This window comes from Martes martes (genome assembly GCF_963455335.1).
Source record: "Martes martes genome assembly, contig: scaffold_117, whole genome shotgun sequence".
Lineage (NCBI taxonomy): Eukaryota > Metazoa > Chordata > Mammalia > Carnivora > Mustelidae > Martes > Martes martes.
This window is the reverse complement of record NW_027666346.1, coordinates 60044-85666: the sequence shown is the minus strand read 5'-3', so window position 1 is coordinate 85666 and position 25623 is coordinate 60044. Positions and strand designations below refer to the sequence as shown.

The window sequence follows — 25623 nt, the reverse complement described above, 5'->3', positions numbered from 1 at the left end:
CCTAACACAAAGGCTTTGAATGCCAATTAAATAAGTTTATAAATACCTGGAACCATCTCTCCTACTGGTAAGCCCACACGTGGTGATTATTAGGAGCTATTATTTTTAAGCAAATGTGGTTTTAACAACATGCCTTCTAACTTCTCTTTGCTTTAGGAATTAGGAGGTATCTTTTCATTCTGGTGAAGTTTGACTGCTCTTTATCTGCTCGTTTGTCCTAAAGGGACAGGTGAAGTTCAGTTTCTAACCCAGTTTCAAAAACATTGAGCCTTAGGGAAAGGATGGGTCATTTAAGCCGGTACTACTTAAAATTCTTCTGAGATAAGACATTCTGGAGAGGAAATTATCCTGTCACTAGCAATAGCTCTGAAGTAAAAGATATCCTAAGGATTTACTTTGAAATCTGTAGATGCGCATTCTGCCTGGGGGACAGCTAAGGTTTCCGTTGAGAAGGTCACGGTGGGCTAGCCAAACAGAATAACAGAATGTAAGATAAGATTTGGAATTGTTGTGAGGGCCTGGGATCTTCATATTTGTGGCCTCTATTTGAGCAATGTCTAGACGGCTGTGATAAGGGCTCAATATGTATGTATTGAACATATAAGTTAATAACACATCATGAACTTAAATATAATTAATAAGTAACCATAGCATATGCTTCTAATAGAGAGACCCTGGGAATTGATTTTCACTCAAGTAATCTTGTACTTGTCATTTATAAAAGGCCAAAGATAATGTAGTATTCTGAACGAATGAGTTCCCCTACTTAATAGTTTAACAGAAAAATGTTCATGAGAAAGGACTCGCCACCCTCCACCAAGATCACATTTCTCAGAGCATGAATGAGTTTTTATTGACTTAGTCACCACAGAAATGTTAAGATCTCTGACTAGGTCGACAGAGAACAAAAGTTAGTTCTTATGTGGTTAGAGATAGTGTTATTTATTGACAGAATATATTACTGTATATTAAATTATGTTGTAATTGCTACAGCAATATATTGACTATATTAAAGTGAACCCAGAAGCTTATATTGCTAGGTTTATATTTTGGAGGAATGTATTGTTCTCCCAACCTTGGTGAAATTCTCAAGGCTCCTGGTAGCTTCTATTACAAAGGAAAATCCATGTCAATACATGAATTTCAGGTAAGCATATTGTGCTGCAAATTTTCCCTCAGGGAGCATTGGCATGGAAGGCATTACAGTAATTTTCCATCACAGAACTCTACAATAATGTGGATTTCAGGATAGAAGCATGCATTTTTTTTTTTTTTTAATACTGTTTCCCAGGAGATTTTCCCAGGGACTTAGAGACCTACACTGCCCTTTGTGGGGCACTGCATTTTCTAATACTACATACTCTCAGCCAGGGTTTCTTCTCTATCCGTTGAGCATGTTCTGAGAAACAACACAACTAGTTTTACCTCCAACACTTACAAAAACGATGACATCATTGTTAAGATTTAGAGAAGTAAAAGGACGGTGCTTTCTTTGACTTATTTAGATGAAAGACCAGAAATAGTGATTTCCTTCTCACTAGCCAAATCATTAAATCATTTTCTTTTACTATGACCAAATCACTGAATCATTCATTTGACTTAATGTTGGATCTGCATTAAACCAAAATGATGGATTCTTCAGTCATTCTTTTTATAGATAAAAATCCTCAATGCTTTGAATGCATCTCTTCTAAAAAAAAAGTCTGTTTTGTTTTGTTTTTTCCCAAGCTCCAGAGTTCAGTTATGGCTAACTAACAGTAATTTAAATAGCATTTAAACAAAATAACCTTGGCTTCTAGGTTTCTAACAGGGCACTTCCTAAGTAAATCTTCCTTGGTTAACAGCTGTCAACTGTCAATGGGCGGCAGGTAATTAAATTTGAAGATAGCTTTATGGCTCAGGAAAATAGATAAAATCCTTGAACCAGAAAGGTCTTCAGTTAATGCAGTTATTGCTCCCTCTGGTATTTGAATTAATGCAAGAAATTGATTATTTTCTAATGAAACAGATAAAGAGGAAAACTGCCATTGTTTGTTACTTGCAAGTAAAGTTCGGTTGAGGCTGTTTTCCTGGCTAAGATCACACTCTTGGTTTTATTTCAGTATAGATTAGGAAGAGAAGGGAAAAAGAAAAAAGAATATTTAAAAAAATACTGGAATGAAACAAACCATGATAGAAAGAATGAGAAGGTGGCAAGTAGGGGCTGTGAATACTTGGAAGACGTGGCAGTTAAGAAAGGTTTCTTTTTCTTTTCTTTTTTTTTAATTTAAAAAAATTTTTTTAATTAAAAAATTAAAATTTAAAAAAATCTTTTAAAAATTTTTTCTTATTTATTTTAGAGAGAGTGCGCACAAGCAAGGGGAAGCAGCAGGGTGGGAGAGGGAGAAGCAGACTCCCGCTGAGCAGAGAGCCCTGCTCGGGCTGGATCTCAAGACCCTGGGATCATGCCCTGAGCTGAAGGCAGACACTTAACTGACTGAGCCAACCAGGCGTCCCTAGGAAGGGTTTCAACAACAGGAAATGCAAACCTCAATGTGTCTAAAAGAAAAAAAAAAGTATGGATTTTTGTTTTTTAATCTTCTGTAACAAAAGTGGTCCAGTGATAGAGCTGTTCTAGGATGAGTTCAGAGATTAAATCATTTCTTCAGCCTGGTTTTTTTCTAAATTTTTGCTTGCCATTCTGAGCTCCCAGTGTGCATGGTAAGCAGCAACTGCGGCACATCTCATAGCCCTCATGTACAAATGTCCAGAGGCAGAAAACAAAATCACCTCTTTTTTTTTTTTTGGTGCCAGTCTTGAAGACAGAAGGAACCTCTTCCAGTACTCCTGCAGAAGGCTTCCCTTTAATTCTCATTGACCAGCACTCATCACATGTCGCATTTAAGCCACTCACGGGCTAGGGGTGAGGTTGGACAACGATGGTAGATGCAGGCGGGCTCTGCCTACAGGGAAGACAAGGAAAATTCTCTGTTAGATGGAAGGTCAAGTGTCTCCTGCTCAAAGGAGCATACCCTGACCCACTACTGGGTGTTAGCATAACATATAGATGAGGAAATCAAAATTGGGCAAAGAGTGGTAGTTTTCTTAAAATAGTATGCTCAGTAAGTGTTTAAGCTTGCATTTCAATTCAGGACTGTCTGACTTGGATTGTATACTCCCACCCCAATGGCACACTGTTGCCTATATATCATGATTCACTTTCAGTTTCAATTACAGAGTTGCTCCTTTTGGGTGAAACAATCAATGTATCTCTATGTTTGGCTTTTCACTTCAAATTTACTACCTCAGAGTCTCTTCTCAGGGCTTTCTCAGAGCTGTCGACTCTCAGAAACTCAATGTAACCCCTGAGAAGAATTGGAAAAACTCTACCTGCTGACTCGATATTTCTTTTACTTATTATTTGACAGAGAAGACACAGAGAGAGAGGGAACAGAAGCAGGGGGAGTGGGAGAAGGAGAAGCAGGGCTCGCTACAGAGCAGGGAGTCTGATGCAGAGCTTGATCCCAGGACCCTGGGATCGTGACCTGAGCCAAAGGCAGACACTTAATGACAGAGCCACCCAGGCACCCCTGACTTGATAGTTCTGATGGCAAACAGATACTTTAGTTTTACATGTTTGTGGGATGTATCTGCTTTGATTTGAATTTAATCTGTCAACACTCAAGCAAACTCTCTACCAAGGAAATTTCCCTTTCAAATCCCCCAGAACCAGTAAAGGCATGTTCATTTCTCCTGTTCTTAGCTTACAGCTTCCTTTTACCCCCCAGACCAGCTTCTTACAAAATTGATTCCAAATCCTTTCTTTTAAGCATTCTGCTCATCAATTCTTCCATTTTTAGCATATCAGGTCTCTATCAACATCATATCTGGAATACCCTCATCTCTTAGTTCTCCAGTCTCACATACTTTAAAATTACCCTGCCGCTCAAACAAATTATTTTCCTTAAAAATGATTTTCTTATTTTATTCTCCTGTTCAAATAATTTGAGTATATTCTACCTGTGAAAAAATGAAGTATTAAATATATTAATAAATAAAAATCAGGCCATCTGGTCCTCCATGTTTCCTCCATGTGTAAAGAATTGTTTTTACCTTGCTGGTTGAAGCTTGATGTCTTTTCCCAAGTCATAATAATATAACCCATGTCACTATGGGACGGGCACTCTTTTAAGCACTTGATGTATATCAACAATTTAAACCTCACAACACCACTATGAGGGAGGTACTATTATTATTATTCTGACCTTACACATGAAGACACTAGAGTGCAGAGGGATAAAGGCACCTTCCAAGTATATATAGAAATGAAATGGCATGGGGTGCCTGGGTGGCTCAGTGGGTTAAAGCCTCTGCCTTTGGCTCAGGTCATGATCCCGGTGACCTGGGATCGAGCCCCGCATCGGTCTCTCTGCTCAGCAGGGAGCCTGCTTCCCTCTCTCTCTGCCTGCCTCTCCGCCTACTTGTGATCTCTGTCTGTCAAATAAATAAATAAAATATTTAAAAAAAACAAAAAGAAATGAAATGGCAGAGCTCGGATTCAGACTCTGGTGGTTGGGCCCCAGAGGCCATATTTTACTTTCCTAGTCTATATATTTCACTGGAGAGTTATTTATTGAAGAGGTATGTGTTGAACATCTATTCTTCACCCCAACCTATCCCTTTCTCCTGATTTTTTTTTAAATTTTTTTATTTTTTTATAAACATATAATTATTTTTATCCCCAGGGGTACAGGTCTGTGAATCGCCAGGTTTACACACTTCAAAAAATATGGAACACTTCACGAATTTGCATGTCATCCTTGCGCAGGGGCCATGCTAATCTTCTCTGTATCGTTCCAATTTTAGTATATGTGCTGTCGAAGCGAGCACTCTCCTGGTGTTTTTTATAGAAACATACAACCATGAGTCTCTTCCATATGATGAAAACCAAGCTTTATATAACATCTTGAATTTTAGGCAAAATCAAGGCAGCCTTCGTCTCTGCAAACTTTGAGTGACATTTCTTGGATACTATATTCTCTCATGTTCTGAGCTCTTGGATTTTTTTCTTTTTTCCCCCTATTTCAGCAATAATCTCTGGTCTGGCAGGAGCTGACTTTTTTCCTGAATGACTTCCCTCTCTTCAGTCTTGCTTTCCTCCTGAAAGAAGCAGTTCTAGTTCCTGGACCAGTGGCACCATGGTTGCCAACCGCATCACCTGTCCGTGATGCCTCCTGAGGCCCAGTAACTTAGAACTAGGTTAGCACGCCACACGGCGCTCTGCATCTCAAATCTCTGATTTCCAGATCTGTCATCTAGTCTCTTGTTGAAATCATCTTTCAGTGTATTTTGTTTCTGTCTTCTCACGTGATTTACTTCTTAAGACTCTCCTGAAGTATTTTTATAACTTTCACATAAAAAAATTTCTACACTGTACTACTGTCATTGCGGGGACAAAATATCAGAGACTAGTTTTATGATTATGTGTTAGTAATTTGAGAAATCTAGTTCCTTAAATTAGAAGAAAAAGGGAAAAAATGTGTATCTATCCAATTCCATATGTCATTTGGATAGTAATTCAAATTTGATAATACTATACTAACAACTAACCAATAATTATTAGAACTTTTTGAATACTTTTTCTGTCAGTCATTTCTAATATTTACAGGTATGCAATTGATTTCCATGGAACCTCTTGGTAGAGGTGATATTGTTGCTTTTTGCAAATGAGAAAATTAAAGCCCAAAGATGTTAAGTAACTTGTTCAATGTCACAGGAAGTTTGGTACCACAGCCTGACTTCATAATCACTGTGCTACTCCCATGACATTTGCACATTCTTGGCTAGATATAGAACTGCTTGAAGAATATAATGGCAAACATTCTGAACTGATATGCCCAGGAAATAGGTTAAATTTGTGACTTCTCTATCCTTGCATATGGGATATGGCCCAAGAGTTCACAGACTATAGTTCATGTCTTTCTATAAGAATTCTTACCATTTCAAGCTTTGGTTTAAGTCACACCACAGCCTACGAGAATTTCTAGAAGTATATTTGTGATTCAATGTCTAAAATTTAGAAATAATTCATGATTGAAACAGTAAATTATGAAAGCAGACTGCTTTGTAGAGTTTGTCACTCTCTCAAGATCATAATCCCAAGAACAAAGAAATACTTCACCATTTGAATGGGAAAGGCATAAATTGTAAAAAGAAGTATTTTGACTGGAAAAATATTGAATGTGTTATACTGATTATTGATTTTTTAATTGTCATGGTGCATTCATTGTCTTCAAAGTTCAGCTATATGGGTACATATTTTGCACATATTGTAAAAGAAGTTAAATGAGCATGAGTCAGTGATGATTGAGATACTGAAGATCTAAACATTCAGGTCATCTGGATATTTGTGATTTACTTTTTGATATATATATAGCCAGACTGTCACTTAAACATCATTGCCTCCTGGATGAGGTATAATAGGCAAAGAGTAGATTTGTTTTCAAGTAATTTATAGAAAAAAAAATCAAACTAGTTAGAATTATGTTGAGGAAGTAAGGTAAATATTTCAAGTAGAAAATACCAATCTTAAAATGATGAATGTATTGATTATAACCATAAAACATTAAGAGAAGTTAAGAAGACATCACACTGTCATTATTTTGTTTTGTTTTTTTGTTCAATCTGCTCATTTATGCTGTTTTTTTGGTTGATCTATTTTAGTTTTGAGCTGACGATAGCCAGTGATAAAACTGAGATGAGATTCTTGAGTAATGTGAATAATTTTGCAATAAAATTACAATAAAATAGAATCATAAACTTCAACATTGCATTTATTGATTTACTTATGTTTTACTTCAATATAGAAGCAATAAATAAAAATAACCACTAACATAATTCTATTTAAATTAACTTATTATCATAGGAAGGAAAATACATCTTAACTTTTTTGGTAAATATTTCTATAAAGTAATTTTCATCAAAATAATAGAATCATGGAACCAAGATACACTGTTTTCACTATGCTGTTCACTATTTCAGAGCTTCGTGAAACCAAGACCTCTGAATACTTCAGCCTGTCCCACCACCCTTTAGACTACAGGATATTATTAATGGATGAAGATCAGGACCGGATATATGTGGGCAGCAAAGATCACATTCTTTCCTTGAATATTAACAATATAAGTCAAGAACCTTTGAGTGTAAGTTTACCGTTTCTATGAAGGCCATGTTGAGTTAGGTTCCTTTTTCTTTAAAAATTTCAAATACAATGAAAAAATTGTATATTCCATTAGAACTATAAAAGTACAGGTCACATGTCAACAAATAATCGGAAGTTAGTACTTACTTCATGAACTGAAAATATAAATCAATTCAGTTCTCACTGTCTAGCTTCATAGATTTTAACCTTCAAATTCTAAAACTAAATGAGAAAATACTTCCTGTGTATGTGTTTACATACGATTGTGTGTGGGTGTGGATACAGAGAGAGATAGGAAGATAGACAGAAAGAAGCATATAATATAGCCTGAAAAAATGATCAGACTAAAGGAAGATCTACCTTGTCATCTGTATGTAATCCAACAAGGCCTTAAAAAGAACCATTACTCAGTGCACCGTTCTTTGAACAAGTGTGACCTGTATTTATCATTCTATTTTATAAGAAGGGCATAAATTGATCTGCATTGGAGTGAAGAAATAAAAGTTAATTAACTATAAGTTCGTTACAACAAGGAGACTTCTGAATTTATTATTTTAACAAGGGTCAGTGGCTGACAATTAAAAAAAATAAATAATTATCACTGTCAGACTTGACCCAAGGCTATAGTGACTTAGAACACTAGCTGAGTATTTCAGAGAGGGAATCTCTTAGATTCAATCCAAGTTATTTTAGCTGTTGAGGCTAGGGGCCTGTTTTAAATAAATCTACCAGCCTGACTGTGGTTTACCAAAAATAATATTAAACCAAAATGGTAATGTAAATATAAATTCATTGTGATGTAAGCAGTTGAAAAAAGAATAATGGAAAAGGAGGGAAATACACATTTTATTGTACACATGAATGACATTATTTTAATATTATGTCATTAGGAAATGGGCACATATTATTGAAAGTCTTTTGTTAAAGGAAAAATTGATGAGAAAAATAAAAACAGTTATTAGAATAAAATAATAAAATCTTTATGAATTTCAGTTTATAAACTGAAAGAAAGAATCTTGAAATATAAATATAGAAATGCCTTAAAGAAATGTGTTAACATAAAGTAGATGAAGAGCGCAGAGCTGTCATAAGTATAAGTGAGATTATGTAACCTTTCCTTTCCTTTCCTTTCCGAGCAGGTTTTCTGGCCAGCATCTACAATCAAAGTCGAAGAGTGCAAGATGGCTGGCAAAGATCCCACAGTGAGTGCCTAAAAAAGCTCTAAAACTTAAATATTTGGTCTTTGAATCCATGTACCTCGAGTGCAGCCAAGAGTGAGACAAGGGGTGTTGGTATTTTAAATCCTCTGCTGGACACATGGTAAAAAACGAAAATGTGAAGGAATTGGAACTCTTAAACACTGTAACTCAGGAATTCCTGACTTGGTAAAAACTTCTTGCCTTGCTTTCATTATTGCATTCTGACACTTTTCATGATGGATTTCAGTAATAACCCCTGTTCCAGTGGATCCAATCTGCAGAATTCTCAGCAGGCCACTGAAATAATGATAATGCAAGTGTCTGGAGAAGCTCCCAGATACCATGTGGGCTTCTCCAAAGAAAGATCTCGGCAAAAGGGTACTGGTGAGCCAGCACATTCCAGAAGCATGAATCACCAACGATTACCGATATCTTTGTTAGTTAAAAATAACCACGGAAACAAAAATCAAGGCAGCTATGAATATCAATAAATGTTCAGTGTGCAACATTTGTACAAATTGTATATCTTATGTGGAATTCCATATAAAGAGTTAAGAAAGAAATCTATGTGGATTTCTGCAAACAGCTTGCTGGAACTGATACATTAAATTGTTCTCAAGTATGCTGAAACAAATACATGGAGCCGATCTTCAGTGTACCTGTTAGTTAATTTTATAATGAAGCATGTATGTCATTTTAACTTCTTGTCTCAATTCGTGAAAACTATCATAATGGAACCATATATCAGAATTACCCATCTTACACAAATAATTTGGTAAAGAACTTTTTTTATGCATTGATTCACTTTTTCAGTCACTCATTCCACCAATATAGATTGAGCCCCTATTATGTGTCTAGCATAATGTTTATTGCTACAGCCATAATGTGTACTAAAATAGACAGTCTGATTCTCCTCAACTCTATTATCTCGCTGGAGAAGTCAACATTAATTGAAGGAGCATGGAAGTGCTTATGCCGGTATGAAGTTGAAATACGGTGGCTGGTTAGAAAAACTAGTATTTGTACACATACATACACACAATCAGATCTGAGGTCTTAAGAAATAACAGCTTTGATTTTGTGTAAAAAATGTTGACTACGCACTCATTAAAAGTGTAGAGGTAAGAAATGTTGATTTCAGGGTCCAAGGCTAAGCACTGAGATTTGATAGTGAGGGTTTCAGAGATTTGTCGTGGTGGTTCAAGGAAAAGACTAATCCTTGTGGAAAGAGGAAGTGTGAAAATCAAACTTTTATTTTTATTGACTCTTTACTCTCTGGGATGAGGTTCTGAAAAGGTCTGGTGCAAGACAGGGCCATGGAAGACCCCGGCATCTAGTATCTCTGGGTCTCACTGGAGGGTGTTGTTGAGAGCTGGTGATTCAGTTCTGGGTCTCACGTTTCCAGGTTTAGAATTCATCTTTTAAGAGAAGTTTTCAAATGGGCAGAAGGAGCTTGCAGAGGCATATTTGCTTCCCATAGGATCTGCTGGACTGTATTTTATAGGAAAAAATCCAGAAAAATGTGTAAGAAACACTCAGAAAAATACATTATGCTTATCTTCTCGGGAACAAATAGTAGAAAGTGTAATGTTGTGGAGAAGTCTTTTTTTGTCCCATGAAGCTATTATTTCAATAATGTACATGAATTTAAATGTTTTCTTTCATCCTTTAATGTAGAGATTTGCCCCACTGATGTGCATTCTTCCGTGTCTTGTTTTTTGCCACAATAATATCCTGTGACTGTAATTACTGTATTTAGTTGTCCTCTTTGTTCAAAAAGATTTTCATTTCCCATTCATACAAAGTGTCACAGATAGAATATGTAGGATTTAGATACCATTGCACATTTTCTTTCCAAAGATTGGCGTTGGTTTTCTGAAGAATCTTAGCCAAATCATTTGATGTCTTTCCTCCTTTGGCAAAATGGAAATGCTCTGTCATTTGCTTTCTTGTAATTAAGAGTCATTAGATGAAATCTTCAATATATGCTTACATTTTCCCATAGTTTTATCATGCTGTAATATCATTCATGGATATCTTTAAATTCTACTCTGCAGCCAGTTAGTATACATAACAGAAGTAACTGGTAGAGGGTTCTGTTCTAGTATGGCCAACATTGTTAGGTGCTGGGAAATAATCAAAATAACTTCTAAACACATGTTCTATGAAGAGAAGAGAATGTTTGACAAACCCAGTTCATTTCATACATGTGAAGAAGTACTTACAGAGAAGTGTCCTTTAATCAGGCCACAAGAAAAAGACCAGTGGTAGAGAAAGGTTGTTGTTATTGTTATTGTTGTTATTATTATTAGATTCTTTAATGAAACTAAATAGTTAAGCATCTCTTAATTCTGTTAGAAGAAATGTCAACTAATACTTTCTATTTTATTTAAAAACAGGGGAATCTTAATTTGTAAAAATCAGTTAACTATTGTGAAGGAACCAAAGGTGAATAAGATGGAGTCTCTATCTTTAAGAGTCTTGATAATACACTAGAGATGATGAGACATATACGCAATACCTGTCAAATAACAGTAGTCAATATTTAATGGGATGGGCCAGACACCGTTCTAAGTCTTTCTTTTTTTTTCAAAGACTTTATTTTTTTATTTATTTGAGAGAGAGAGAGAGGCAGAGTGAGAGAGAGCATGAGAGGGGAGAAGGTCAGAGGGAGAAGCAGACTCCCCTTGGAGCTGCCATTATGATCCCAGCACTCTGGGATCTGAGCAGTCGTTTAACCCGCTGAGCCGCCCAGGTGGCCTCTAAGTCTTTCTTTTAATCCTTGCAACGATGCTACAAGACGGACATTATTGTCACCATTTGCATTTTTAAGATTTAAAAAAAATCACTGAAAGAGTGAGGAACTTACCACAGCTGTCCTGCTAGCAAGTGGGCAGGAGGCCACTGTCTTATCTGATAAAACATGCCTCTCACTAGGAAGAATTCGGTAAATGCTAAGGATACCCACAGCAGACAAAGAAAAAAAAAAGCACTGCAGTTGGGGTATTTAGGAAAGTTTTGATAGACTTACTGGCAACTATACTGTGTCTATCTTAACTTTCTTTCTTTATTTTATTTCAATGATACTGAAATTCAAATAAGCATCACCCTTTTCCTCTTTCAGCCTTTGACACCAAGTACATGTGGCTCCCTTATTCAGTCATCTTCCTGTCTTTAACCTCAGTCATCCACTCACCATCTCAAGTGACTGTGCAGATGTCACTTCTCTGGAAAGTCTTATTGGGGTGGCTGTCCCTCTGTATACACTGGAAACACTCTGACATATATTGCTGGGTTTGTAACTGTAACTCTCCCCTTATTGATTGGAAGTACTGGGTAGTGTCGTTATTCTCTGTGCCCAGACCTGTATCAGGGCACTTAATAAAGTTGAACAAGAACTGAAAAAGTTCAAAGCATGGGAATCTATTCCAAGTGATTGTCAGAAGTTGGGGGTAGGATGCAGTGGATGGTGAGCTTATTAATGCCTTTAAATTAATAATATTTATAATAAATTCATTATGCACATATTTTAGAAGTTCATTTTGGTTAAAGTAAAATATTTTTATTTTACATATTGTATTAATCATCTACTTAAGCAAAACATAAACTAGTAACAGTTAAAATCCATACTGCTGTATTATTGAAAGAAAATATACAGCATGGACTTAAGCATTTCTTATTCCTTTAGATTTTTTTAATGTATCAAATTTTAATTACTTAGAAAAAATAACACTTATTAGAGAATAATTCACGATAGACAAAAATTTGATCCCAGTAATCATATATCATAATAAACTAATGTTTATAAAGAAAATACGTTATCATGGTGGGAATATAACTAATTTTCTGCCTAGCTAAAGAGACTATAACCTGCCTCCCATTTCCCTCTCTGCCTCTTTGTATCCACATTCCTCCATGCTCCATTTGTTTCTAAATATTAATATTTTATTCATACTCTAAATAAATTGAGCTTGAACAGTAGCACATGCTGTCAAACATATCCAATGAGATAGGACATAATGAATGCACTGAGTAAATACTGTAAGAGATTGTTGGAAAATTAAGCAGGATTACATATATTTAGACATATGTGCATTAAATGCACAGAATGTCAAACTTTATTTATTAATTGAGGAATATCAGTATCCCTATTTATGTGACCAAAGGATCCCAAACTACTGGATAATATATTTTCTTTAGAAATATATTTATCAAAATACTTAGATTTATTGCTCACACCAAAGATGTGTAGGCCAAGAAGAAAAGAATAAGGGATTTTTTTCTGCATTGCATAGTTTGGGCAATGAAGAGTCAATATTTTTCAAGTCTTATGCATCTGGGCTCCAGGACATATTTCAAAAACATTCCTGTTAAAAATTACATAACAAATACATGTTCAATATGGAAATCTTTGAAGACCTAGAAAAGTATGTAAAAAGCAACAGAAAACAATCTCTTCTGAGCTCTTTGACCCTAGAAACTTAACCTCTCTGTGCTTCCGTTTCCTTGTCTGCATAATGGGCATTCTCATCATCTCTACCTTACTGGGTTGTTACGAGGATTAATGAGTTAATATTTTAAGAGAGCATAGAACAATACATCGCACGCAGTAAGTGGTATATTACTATTAAGTAAATAAAATGAATTCCACTACCCCAAAGTAATCACTTAAAAATTAGATGTATATTTTTGCAATACTTCATTGTTTGAAATATATAGGAATATAGATTAAATGGTATTATATTCTGCATAATGTTAACAGCTTAATTTTTCATTTAGCATTGTATCAGGAAATAGTTTTAAAAAAGAACTAAGCAATTAAAAAAGAAAAAATCCACGGTATTGAAATTCACTGAAGATGTATTCTCCAAACCTTTCATAGAGGATCTGTACTAATCTCTGTTCAGGACAAATGCCCTGTCCACTTCACCAGGCTTTTTCTGACCATTGAAATAAAAATATACATATGAAAGAATCCAATATCTGACACTGTGAGCATTTATGATTTGCCAGACACGAATCCAATTGCTTTATTAGTATATTGTTCACAACAAATGTTATCATCACCATTTACAAGTAAAAAGATTGAAGCACAGAGAGGCTAAGTAAATGTCTCAAGTTCAAACACCTACTGAAAGGTAAAGCTAAAGTTTGAACCCGGGTCAAATGGCTCTGATATCTGTACACTTAAATCCACCACCTACTGCCCATCTGAAGACTATGGCATGATGACAGACCAACTCTAATTGCCTCTCCGGTTTCATCACACAGTAATTCACTATTCCCTCTAGGCACTGCTTCCGGAGTAAACCCTGCTCTGTCATGCCCCCATTATTTTGTTCATATTCTCTTTCTTTCTGTTGGAAAGCTCTTTCTTTATGCTTTTGCCTGTCAAAGTATCTAGCTTATTCTTCAAGTCCCAGCACCAATGACACCCCTTTTCAAACCCTCACACCTAAGTCAACATTATTCATTCTCTCTTCTCTCCTCCTATAGCATATTTTTGAAAAAAATGTAACTCTAATATAGCATCCACATGTTGCCTCATGTATTATGGTTTCCTTTCTCTGAAAGACGAAATTGAATTTATTCATTTCACTGTTGCTGGTACCACATACAGTGTTTACATAGAATGAGTTCAGTAAATATTTGCTGGATAGCATTGACGTAATTGCTGTGGCCTAAATCAGAAATAATGTGAACAAATACTATGGAAATGGAAAGGACCTAGAAAATAATTTTCGATAATTAACTGATCTATTTTTTCTTTTGAGTTTTTTTCTGTGGGGAAGGTTGGAGGGTCACACTGGGTATCATCAGGTAGCCTGGAAATCTGTCTCATGGTGAACCCACCCCTTTCTTTACAAAAATTGGCTGGTGGAGGGTAGCCTTGGTTCAAGACCCAGCTCAGTTACTTATTAAAACTAGAGTACTTCATTTAAACTCTTTGGGACTCAAGTTTCTCATCACTAAAATGGGACTAATACTTTAATTGGAACTTTGCTTTGAAGATTAAAAATACTTAATATCAAAAGATTAAGAGCTCTGTAAACATTAATAACTTGGAAAAACTCTCCTCTACCCACTGTAGATTCCTTACCCAAGGACAAATTATAAACTGATTGTACAAGTGATTGTACAATCTTGTACAAGATTCAATGTTAGACACATTTGTGCTTGAAAATCTGTTTAACCTATTTCTAGCTCAACGACCTCAAGCAAATTAACTAAAAAAGCTCTAAGCTCTATTTTGCTAAAAGGAGTTGAGTTGTACCAAACTGAATGAATGTGAAGTGCCCAAAGGGCATATGTACCTTCAATAAATGTAAGCTATAAAGGTGAAAATCAAACCTCCTGGGAAGTAAAACAGGTTAAACATGTAAAATGATCATTCTAAAGTCTAGGGCATGATAAATTCCCAACAAATATTGATCATGATAAGTAGATATAAAATATACAGAGAGATAGAAACATATACATGAAACAAGTATAATTTGTACTTGAAATACAGAACGTATTAGTGATATCTTTCTTTTTACCAATACCAGTTATTCATGACAGTAAACTGTCCACAAAACTCAAGATGACATATAATCTATTATTAATAGAATTGAATTCATGTCTTATCTGGGAAAATAGTATATACAGAATCCCAGAATGACTAAACTTGGATGTGAAAAAAATAAACACAAGTCTCATTGCTCACAGATAACCTTAACATAGACGTATTATATAAACACCATACTTCATCTATTCTTTTTCTACAGAGAAACACATTATCATCTACAATTCTGTAGTCAATTTCCAGGTACCCCTATAAACAGGTGTCAAGATATAGTGACACTATATATTTAACAAAAATTCTCGATGTCTTAAAAATGAAGTGTATAGTCTGGTCTGTAAGAATTAATTTGTTTGATAACAGAGCGAATGATTGATTGTGTCATATAAAATCCATAATAGAAATTGTATAAAATTACTACATATAAAAATAAGCATATATTCACTAGCGAGTAATAATATAAAACGAGAATATTATGAGAAAAATAAAATAATATTGACTTTAAACTTGACTTCCAAAAAAAATTAACTTCTACTTTTGGAGAATTGGTTGTTTTTTTTTTATTTTCCCAATAATATAAATAATAAATGATAATAAAATTATCATTATAATTAAAAATTATAAAAAATTATATATAATTTTATATATAAAATTTATAAAAAATTAGTAATATGGTACCTTATAAAAATTAGTAATATGGTACCTAGAAGAGTTAAAAAGAAGAAATATATGCTGTCTGACTACCCATGGGAAAACCACGGTTACCTTTTAATATATCTATTAATAAAAATATTTGTCCTTGTAACATCACTTTTATTTATCTTTTATCTTTTAAAGATTTTATTTATTTATTTGAGAGAGAGAGGGAGAAAGCACGAGCAGGGAGAAGGGCAGAGGGAAAGGGACAAGCAGAGTCGATGCTGAGCGGAGGAGCCTGATAGGGGCTTGATGCCAATCCCCTGAGATCATGACCTGAGCCGAAGTCAGTCACTTAACCAACTGAGCCACTCAGGCACCCTTTAACACCATTTTTATGATGTTCTTTGTGAAAAAAATGACTGAAGAAAACAACATTCAGTCTCAGGCTTGCTTAATTTGTAATAAGCAAGGGATAGTGAGCCTAGCAATACACAGCACGCAATGATTAATTCAGTCACAGACATCTACCTTTGATGCTAACTGTTTACATACTTCTGCAAGGTCAGAGTCAACTTATAATTACAATAATATTTTTCATTTCATTGAGTGAACAAATGACACCTTTTCCAATGGTGGGACTAGGAACAAGTGAAAAAAAAAAAAAAAAACTGGGAAAGTATTTTAGGGGATGAAGGCCAGAGGGACAACGATTACATCACAGCGCTGGCATGTGATTAACAGTCTGTTTTATTCACCAACTGTAAAAGCCAGTAGCGTTTGCTATTGTGTAGTAATGATGATATGGACCTTGTATAGGCAGTTTTGTTCAAAATATATTTATATAACATGTGTGCGCACATGTCACGTTTTGAGGAAAATTTGAGGAAACAATTTGGTGTACTTTTCAGTTTCTCAACTTTCTCAGATAAAGAGTAAGTTCATAAAATTTCAGAACATAAAAACTTACACAGTATGTAAAATATTGAAATATGAGAGTGACATTTTACTCATTATCCAAGTTGAACTACCTTCTTCCTGATGTAAACCAATAGAATAAACTGTGCTATTCTCTTGTTATCTCCTAACAACAAAAAAGTGAGAGCAGGAAGGAAATATATGGTGGAGTATGAGAGTACTACTTAGAAATAGCAATAAATGTCACTGTATTGCTAACTGCTTATTCCTTTGTTCTTTCAGCATGGCTGTGGGAACTTCGTCCGTGTAATTCAGGCTTTCAATCGTACTCACTTGTATGTTTGTGGGAGTGGTGCCTTCAGCCCCGTGTGTACTTATTTGAATAGAGGGAGGAGATCAGAGGTAAGTGAAACAATTTTTCATTGTTAGTTTTGGTGTTAGTGCCAAAGATTTCTTAAAACTGTATTTGAGGGGCACCTGGGGGGGCTCAGTTGGTTAAGCAACTATCTTCGGCTCAAGTCATGATCCCAGAGTCCCAGGATCGAGTCCTACCTTGGGCTCCCAGCTCTATGGAGAATCTGCTTCTCCTTCTGACCTTCTCCCCTCTCATGCTCTCTCACACTCTCTTTCTCTCAAATAAATAAATAAAATATTTTTTTAAAAAACTGTATTTGAATCTAAAAAAGTTGTAATCATAATATAATAATAAAAAAAGTTGTAATCAATCAAAGGTCCAAGCCCTTTTAACTCAAAATATATTTAATTTGATTGCTATCCCCCACAATTACTGAAGTGTGGCTTTTGCCTTCAACTAAATATATATATTTCTGAATAAAAAAGCTACAAAAGATAAAAGAAAGAAAAATGGTGTAACTTTATAATTATTTAGAAAAGGTATTGATACTATTCGTACCAAATTATAGAAATATTATAGTATAACCTCACTTTCTTAAAGCTAATTTAAGTAATTTCTTATTTAACTTTTAAATTTGGTAAACTTTTATGAGATACCTATACAAGATACATAAAGCAGGGAGCCCAAGTGTCCTTGCTGAAAAGAACTTTCTATAGTTAGTAGATCATGCTTTCATTTTAGACCAACATTAGTCTACACTAGACTTTTCTAGCTTTATTCTTACATTAGTTAAAATGATTTGGGGTTCTGTGAACAAACGCATTTGCTAAACACTAAGTATGTACCTAATATGTATAGACAAAGAAAGGCTAGTTGAACTTCACCAATGATACTTAAAACTGTAATTAGTGACTAAGGAAAATATGCATCAGACCAAAAGAGCCTTTCCTCCTTCCTTTAATCAAACATGTTATTTTACTAAATAGAAGCATTTAAAAAACTTAATTATTTCAAATTATCTGGCTTTGTTTTCCTTATGCAACTTAAATCTAGAATGTCCAGTTCTTAAAGAATGTCAATCCAATTTTAGAGTTTAGAACTGTAAAAAAGATTAAATGTTGCTGATACACCTTATTAAGTTTATTTTCCTTTCACGGAGATTAATGTACTCAAGTACAAATATAATTGAACAATGCTTCTCTTTATATTGCTTTACTATTAATTTTTTCAGGCATGGTATTTATACACACATATCTCTTGGTAAATAAAAAGTCATTTAAAAATAGCTGAGTAATTATAAGTTGACCCCAAATGAGGCATTTCCAAGTGGTTCAACATGATATGAAATATTACAATTCTTGAAGAAAAGTAAAGCTATGCTTCTTGGAAGACTACAGTTGGCTGCATTGAGCTTGTCATTAGAACCACATGCCTGTGATCAATTGATTAAATAAACTACTGCCCCAGACGTCTGCAATCTGTCAGACACTCCACTGAAGGCTGTGCAGTCACTGTACAGGCCAACAATAGCATAGCAGTTTGCAGAGCACAGATTTCAAATAAAATCATTTTCCCATGTACAAATTGCCCACTATGCACTTCGAGGCTTAATTGGAAAGTCGGTCCAAAAAATAATCTCCTTTGGAAAACCAGCATGGAATAAAATTTAATCACTTTACTAAGTATGAACTACTTTAGTCTCACTTCAAAAGATATATTTCAAAGGGGGAAGCATTTCCATTAATTAATCTCTTTAAATAATATGTGAACATCATAAGAGCCAATTTAAGTATGAAAAGCGTTATGAATTTTAAGCTTTTTGTATAGTCGATTCAAGTCAAAGGGTTTCACCACAACATCATTTTTTATATATCTATAGTATACAAACAATAACATAAATATAGAATGCATCATCTAGCAAGCATCTACTGTATTTGTTTTCTTTAGGATAAAAGATCCCTGAGCATAAAATGACCACATGATACAGAGAGTTGTATTTTGAGAGAATTTTCCTTCTTATGCATCACTAATGTTGTATTTTGTAATGACCAGAGGTAGTACTTACTAGTAACACCATGTGCTGGTATAAAGATATGGCCTTTATCCTGTATTTCAAACCAGTTTGAGAGTAAACCATATTAGGATGGCACAATCATTACTTACTCAGTTTTATTCTTGAGACATTATCTACCACCTTCTATCTGCCTATCAAATAGCAATGCATTGGTTCTTGGATATTTTATGAGCCTACCTCACATTTGGAACACCACATACTTTCATTATATCCTATGAGTCTTCCAATATTCTGTGAGACTGAGTCAGAGCTTTCGCAGAACCTATCCAAAGAGCCTACGAATCCTCGCTACATCAATTCCTAACCATGGTACCTCTCTTCTGTCTATTGTCTTCATTCTCTGTCTTCTGTTCCTAAAAAAAGCAACACAAGTACATAATGACTTGAAAAATGAGTAAAACATTAGTTTAAAAACTATAATTGGTTAATTTTGCTGCATTTTCTTAGAATATTACTATATCTCATTTCTGGTTGATTTTATCAGATATCTCCAGACATTGGTTCCAGCAGTTGAATACCCTTTAAGCCACTGATTTTGTCAGTCATCAAGCAGATAAACTTATCTTTGAATGACCAAGAATATCACAGGCATTCAAATTATTCCCAGAGCCTTTTGAAGCAAATTAGTCACCAAACTTTTCTGTTTATGTATCTTTTCATAGCTTTCCTCTTCTCAGAGGAAAAGTTATGGATTTTCCTTATCAATAAATTTCTTTGATCAATAACCTTCATTATTCTGTTTACTATCTTCGTTTTCCTTCTCCTGTGTTTACTGTTTCTCCTGTTTTAAAATAGGATGTTTCTTTTCCTTAAAATCATTATCTCAGATCTGTGACTTTTCTCAACTTTCTTTTTTCTCTCGTTTACTCATCACAAAACTTCTCAGACTAGTAGGCTATATTTCCAGCTTTTATATTCCTGTTTTTCATGTCATTATTAAGCCTTTCTGATCTGACTTTCATTATCATCCATAAACTAATACTATTTCTCAGTGACCAAGATTCCTCAGTGATCAAACTGACTCCTGTAATCAGCATCCTTTCTCCTAGACTGATCTATAATATGTTGGTCATGCCCTCTGTTTTTCAATGCCTTTATTGACATCTATAACCTGAGACATTTTGCTATGCCTTCTTTCCTAATTTTTCACCACCTACTCTCTTTCTGGTCCTACTTGTTTCTCTCACTGATCCAATCTATAAGTAGGTATTTATTTAATGAGAAGAATGGCAAAAACAAAATTATATCAGAACTTGTAAGCTACCTTTAAGATGTTGGTCTTTATCCTGTGTCAAAGGAGGAGCAACTGTAATGATCTTAAGCAGAAAATGGTATGGCAAGGCTTGTGTTTTTACCTGTGTGTTACATTACAAATGATTTAAGGTGGGGAGGGAATGAGAGGGCTGTAGTGAGATCAGTTAGAGAGTGGATATAATATTTCAAGAAAGAAAGAGAGTGGCAATAAAGACAGAAAAACAGGTATGAAGTATAGAAAAGTATAGTTGATATTAGTGGATTTAGCTATATAAAAGAGAATTTACAATGATATAGATATTTGTTTGTTGTTTGTTTTTTATTTTTGGCCTTTTCAGTCATATATTTGTCATGAACTGAGATGGGATGCAACAAAGAGAATCATGCTTGAATTAAGATTTTAAGCCTGAGCTTTGTTCTCTTGAGTTTGAGTTGCTGTTGAAAGATTCAAGTAGAAATGTCAAGTAGGCAGTTGAATATACAGTTGGCTATATTAATGTTTGAGCCATTGTTTTGTAAGAGTAACTGAAACCCAAGCAATGCATGGGTTTAGTCATGCAGAGAGGGAATAATGTGAAAACAGAAGTGTGACTATGATTGAAACTTGAGGGTCTCTTAATTTAATGGCAAGATGGAGAAAAAGGGACCTTCGAACATGACCTAGAAGAAACAGCCAGGAAAGAAGAAGAACCCTCCAAGTAGGGAGGAAAAAACAAAAATGTATACATTCTCGGAATAAAAATAAGTCTTTTTAAAAAGATAGAAATGGGTAACAATCTAAAATATCATTGAGAATCCAAGTAAAATGAAGTCTAAAAAATAAACACGAATTGTGTAGTGTGGTTGCCATTAGGATATAAAAAAGGGTTTCAATAGAACAATTGAGGTTGAATACCCAATTGAAATGGATTGAGAAGAAAGTGAGAAGTCAGGAAATGGTGATGAGTATATGTGATTCTTTAAGAAATGTGATTCTCAATGAGAGTAATGTGTAGGAACTGAATGGGTTCTTTAAATGATGATATAAAGTTTCCAATTAATAAGATCCAAGAAAGAGGGAGGATAATGGAAAGTATAAGTTGCCTAAGAAGATTGGATACAATGAGATCTAAGACATTGGTGGAATGACCTTAAAGTAAGAGAAAGAGTTCCTCTCATGTACTAGTGGATGTATTAGTATATATTCATTTATGTGTTTGGAGTGAGAAATTAAAGATGTCTCATTTAAAGCCTTCACTTTCTCTGCAATCATATGATCAACTCTTTGTTGATCATATGAACTAAGAACAAATTAAGTGATTTGACTATAGTGACAATGGTTTGAAATTATTAACGGAAGAACCCGTTGATAGAGCATCCTTGAAAGTTCACTGAGCAGTACAGAGGATCCACTTTGTGTTGGTGATCACAAATCTATATTATGTTGATTTTACCTTGTAGAATCACTTTCTGCAAAATGCTTAGATGTTTGGACACAAGTATGGAGAATGTATAGATAGACATGCCCTTCCAGGCTGTGGTTTCAATGAAAAAAAAATCAGAGATTTAAGGAACTTAATATTTCTGCAAAAAATTAGTGGAACTAAAGAGCACAGAATCTAAATGGGTTGTTAACAAAGAAAGTCAGGAAGAGAGAAGGCTGAGGAAATGGGTTCCTAGGGGATGGAATTGGAGAATTGTTGCTGTATGCATGAATTAGTGATTATTCAGGAGGACTACACTCTTTCTGGTGATAAAGTCTAGACTCAAATTGTGTGAGAAATGATGCTGAACAATGGAGGAGTAGTTCAGTGGAGAGCAAGTGGTACCTAAACAATTTCATCGATTCCTGTAGTGCCAATGCTCACATTTATAGTAAAATATGTGTATGTCTCTGACGAAGTAATCACAACTGGCCTTACTAAATTTTATTGTTTTTCCTCAATCATTTGTTTAGTTTAGTCATTTTGTAAATACTAATTTTTTTTGGAAAGCAGACATAGTGAAGAGTCAGGAGACTGAACTTTAATTTTACTTTTGTAATTATTTAACTGCATGACGTTGGGTGAGTTCTATTTCCCTCATCTATAGAGTTAATTCATTGAAGAGGATCATTTTATAAGACCTTTCCAGGAGAGAGGACTGTGATTCTTTTTAAACTCTATGATTCCCTAAAATCTCAGGGATTTCCTGCCACCATATCAAACTCAGTGTAACAAAAATGAACTAGTTTTATTTTCTTTAAGGAGTCAAAACTTCAAAAGTCTTTCTTTTCTTCATCTTCCTGAACTACATCTGATCTGTAATTGATTGCCAAGTCTGCCGATTTTTACTTTACAACTTCTCTTACATCTTTACTGCTGTTACCATGATCCCTGAAATCCTGACATGTCAGATTATTATTACCTAATTCCTGGACTATTGCCAGTGAAAGCAAATCTATTTCTTTAATCCAGTGTCTGTTTTTAAAACGGCCATTCTCAGGGTGCCTCAGTGGCTCAGTTGGTTCGGCTCAGATCATGATTTCAGAGTCCTGGGATGGAGCCCCACAACAGCATCCCAGCTCAGCGAGAGGTCTACTTCTCCCTCTGGCCGGCCCTCCCCTGCTTGTTCTCTCTCTCTCTCTCTCTCTCTCTCTCTCCAATAAATAAATAAATAAATAAATAAAATCTTTAAAATAAAATAAGATTGCCATTCTTAATCTTCTTAAAACACCAAGGTAAGACCCAATCTTCTTAAAGCAATGTTTTGATCCTTTCATTTCCTTACTCAAAAATTTTGAGCCTGAATTTCTTTCAGGAAAATTTTGAAAAACCTTAGCTTTATAATTAAGATCTTCTATCATCTAATGCAACCTACAAAAGTGAAAAATTTTGTCTTTAAATTTTAGTAGTAGCTTTTTCTAACTTTGTTTAAGAAAAAGGTTAAATATACCAACAAAATATTCCTTTTCCATTAGGCTACACTGACCATCATATTTCAAATTGAATCACTGCATCCAATCCTGGGTTTCCCAAGTTCCATTTTCTGCTTAAATTTTTTCCTAAACACTGAGCACCATCTAGCATATTCTATATTTTCTGTACTTATCCTTTGTATATTTATACTCTCCATCATTATACTATAAATTACTTGAGGATAAAGATTTTTGTCTATCTTATTTACTGTATTCCTAATGTTTTGTTAGTACCTGGCTTATAGTAAATACTCAATAAATTTTTGTTAAATGAATGAAAGAGTAAAAAACATTTTTATCTAAATTATGAATTCAACTTTCTTGAATCTGGCATAATGCTTATATAACAAAGTTAACTAGTAATATAAATTTTATATTATATATATTATATTATGTATGTATTATATATATAAATGTCTTGATTATTTTGGAAATATTATAATCCTTGTATAGATTATTTCTCTGTGGACAATTTTCTTCTTTTGGCTAATTTTCAATGTATCTAGTTTGATTTACAATGATCCTTGATTCCCAGGTGGTTTTTGCTGGTATTATTTATTTGTTTGTTTGTTTGTTTTCTGGTACTGATTTGAGAAGGACTTTTTGGATCAGCTTTATGTAGATGGTAGTAGGATGAGAACTTTGGTCTGCTGAAGTTTGCTTATCATTTCCAGATGTTTTCTTCATATAGGCCAAGAAAGTCTTAATAAAGTAAATTGAAGAGGCATAGGAAACAAATGGAAAGCATATTATTTATGAGGATGCTTTGTTTTACTAAAGAACAAATTGGTTAACTAAATATAAAGTTATTTATTGTTGCTGTATTTATGTTTTTTTCTATAATAAAGGACCAAGTTTTTATGATTGACTCTAAGTGTGAATCTGGAAAAGGACGCTGCTCCTTCAACCCCAATGTGAACACAGTGTCTGTTATGATCAGTAAGTGGAAAATAAAATAGGGAGGGGGAAATACCAAATGAAAAGGAAACTAAAATAAGTGCATGACATGGTATGCCCATCGAGATAGTCATATGAAGAATGAAGTAACAGAAAGTTGTGAGCTGAGAAATTGTAGTTTATCAGTTGCAAGAACTTGCGATGAAGTAATAAACATGAATTTTTTTCATTCACTATGATGATGCTGTCACTTCTAGAGCAAGTCAGCCATTTACCAAAAAGTGTGTGTTCATATACTCATAGTGATAGGGATGCCTGAGTGGCTCAGTTGATTGGGTGGCTGCCTTCAGCTCAGGTCATGATCCTGGGGTCCTGGGATCGAGGCCCACATTGGGCTCCCTGCTCTGTGGAGGGCCTGCTTCTTCCTCTGCCTGTTCCCCTCTGCTTGTGCTCACTTTCTCTCTCTCTGTCAAATAAATAAATAAAAATCTTTTAAAAGAATGATATATATATTATAAAGTAATTTTCAATATTTTCTGTAGTTCTTTTCTAGTATTAAGTTTACCCATCTTTCTCATATTTTAGTAATATTTTACAAATGATTAAAATAATATTTCTTTCAAATGAAAGAATAACAAAATGCATGTGTATATCCTTGGGAGCAAAAATTAGAAAGCTTTGAAATTACAAGATATTCAGCTATGTCTGATGCAGAAACTTTTCAGATAAGCTTCTGAATATTATTTAATAAAAGCAGTGTCTTGGGGGCACCTGGGTGGCTCAGTTGTTAAGCGTCTGCCTTCGGCTCGGGTCATGATCCTGGGGTCCTGGGATCGAGTCCCGCGTCGGGTTCCCTGCTCACCGGGAAGCCTGCTTCTCCCTTTCCCGCCCCCCTGCTTGTGTTCCCTCTCTTGCTGTGTCTCTCTCTGTCAAATAAATAATTAAAATCTTTAAAAAAAAAAAGCAGTGTCTTGGAAAGTCTTTCCATTAGGAAGAAAACTGTAGTCACCTACTGAAATGGGATGATATATATGTAATACTAGCTAAATATATAGCTAGTATTACTAGTATTACTAGCTAGTATTATTATAGCTATATATTTATATACTTATATATAAATATATAGAGTTTTCATTTATTTCAAGTTAAATTCTATAAACTTCAAGGATCTGTGAATACTAATAGTCATCAAATATCATTTAGAACAAAAAAGATTTAAAACAGAACATTTAAAATTTTCCTATTAAACTGTGATAAGTCATTTAATATTTTCGTCCTTAGAGAATTGGGTTTGTTTACAAAATTTAAGTTAGTTATTGACCTTCATTTTTCAAGGATTTGAGACTTCAATTTTTATTCTTACATTCTTTTTTTTAAAGATTTTATTTATTTATTTATTCATTTATTTATGAGAGAGGAGAAAGAGAGCGAGCAGAGAAGTAGAAGGAGAGGAACAAGCAGATTCGTGCTGACCACAGAGGCCATTTCGGGGCTTGATCCCACCACCCTGAGATCATGACCTGAGCCAAAATCAAGAGTCAGACATTGGACCAACTGTGCCACTAAGATGCCCTTATCTTTTAATATTTTGATTAACATTAGGATGTAAGCTA

At 34.5% G+C, this 25623-nt stretch overlaps 1 protein-coding gene across 1 annotated transcript in view; it reads left to right on the top strand.

Moving 5' to 3' along the window:
- Positions 1 to 7091: 7091 nt before the first annotated feature.
- The window catches only part of LOC308338069 (semaphorin-3C), a gene marked incomplete at both ends in the record, with an annotated part of 70819 nt that continues 52287 nt past the window's right edge, over positions 7092 to 25623 (top strand). Inside the window, 4 exons of the mRNA XM_080831634.1 lie at positions 7092 to 7181; positions 8320 to 8382; positions 16778 to 16897; positions 23962 to 24052. Coding sequence (XP_080687760.1) covers positions 7092 to 7181; positions 8320 to 8382; positions 16778 to 16897; positions 23962 to 24052 — 364 coding nt within the window. The remainder of the gene's footprint in view (positions 7182 to 8319; positions 8383 to 16777; positions 16898 to 23961; positions 24053 to 25623) is intronic.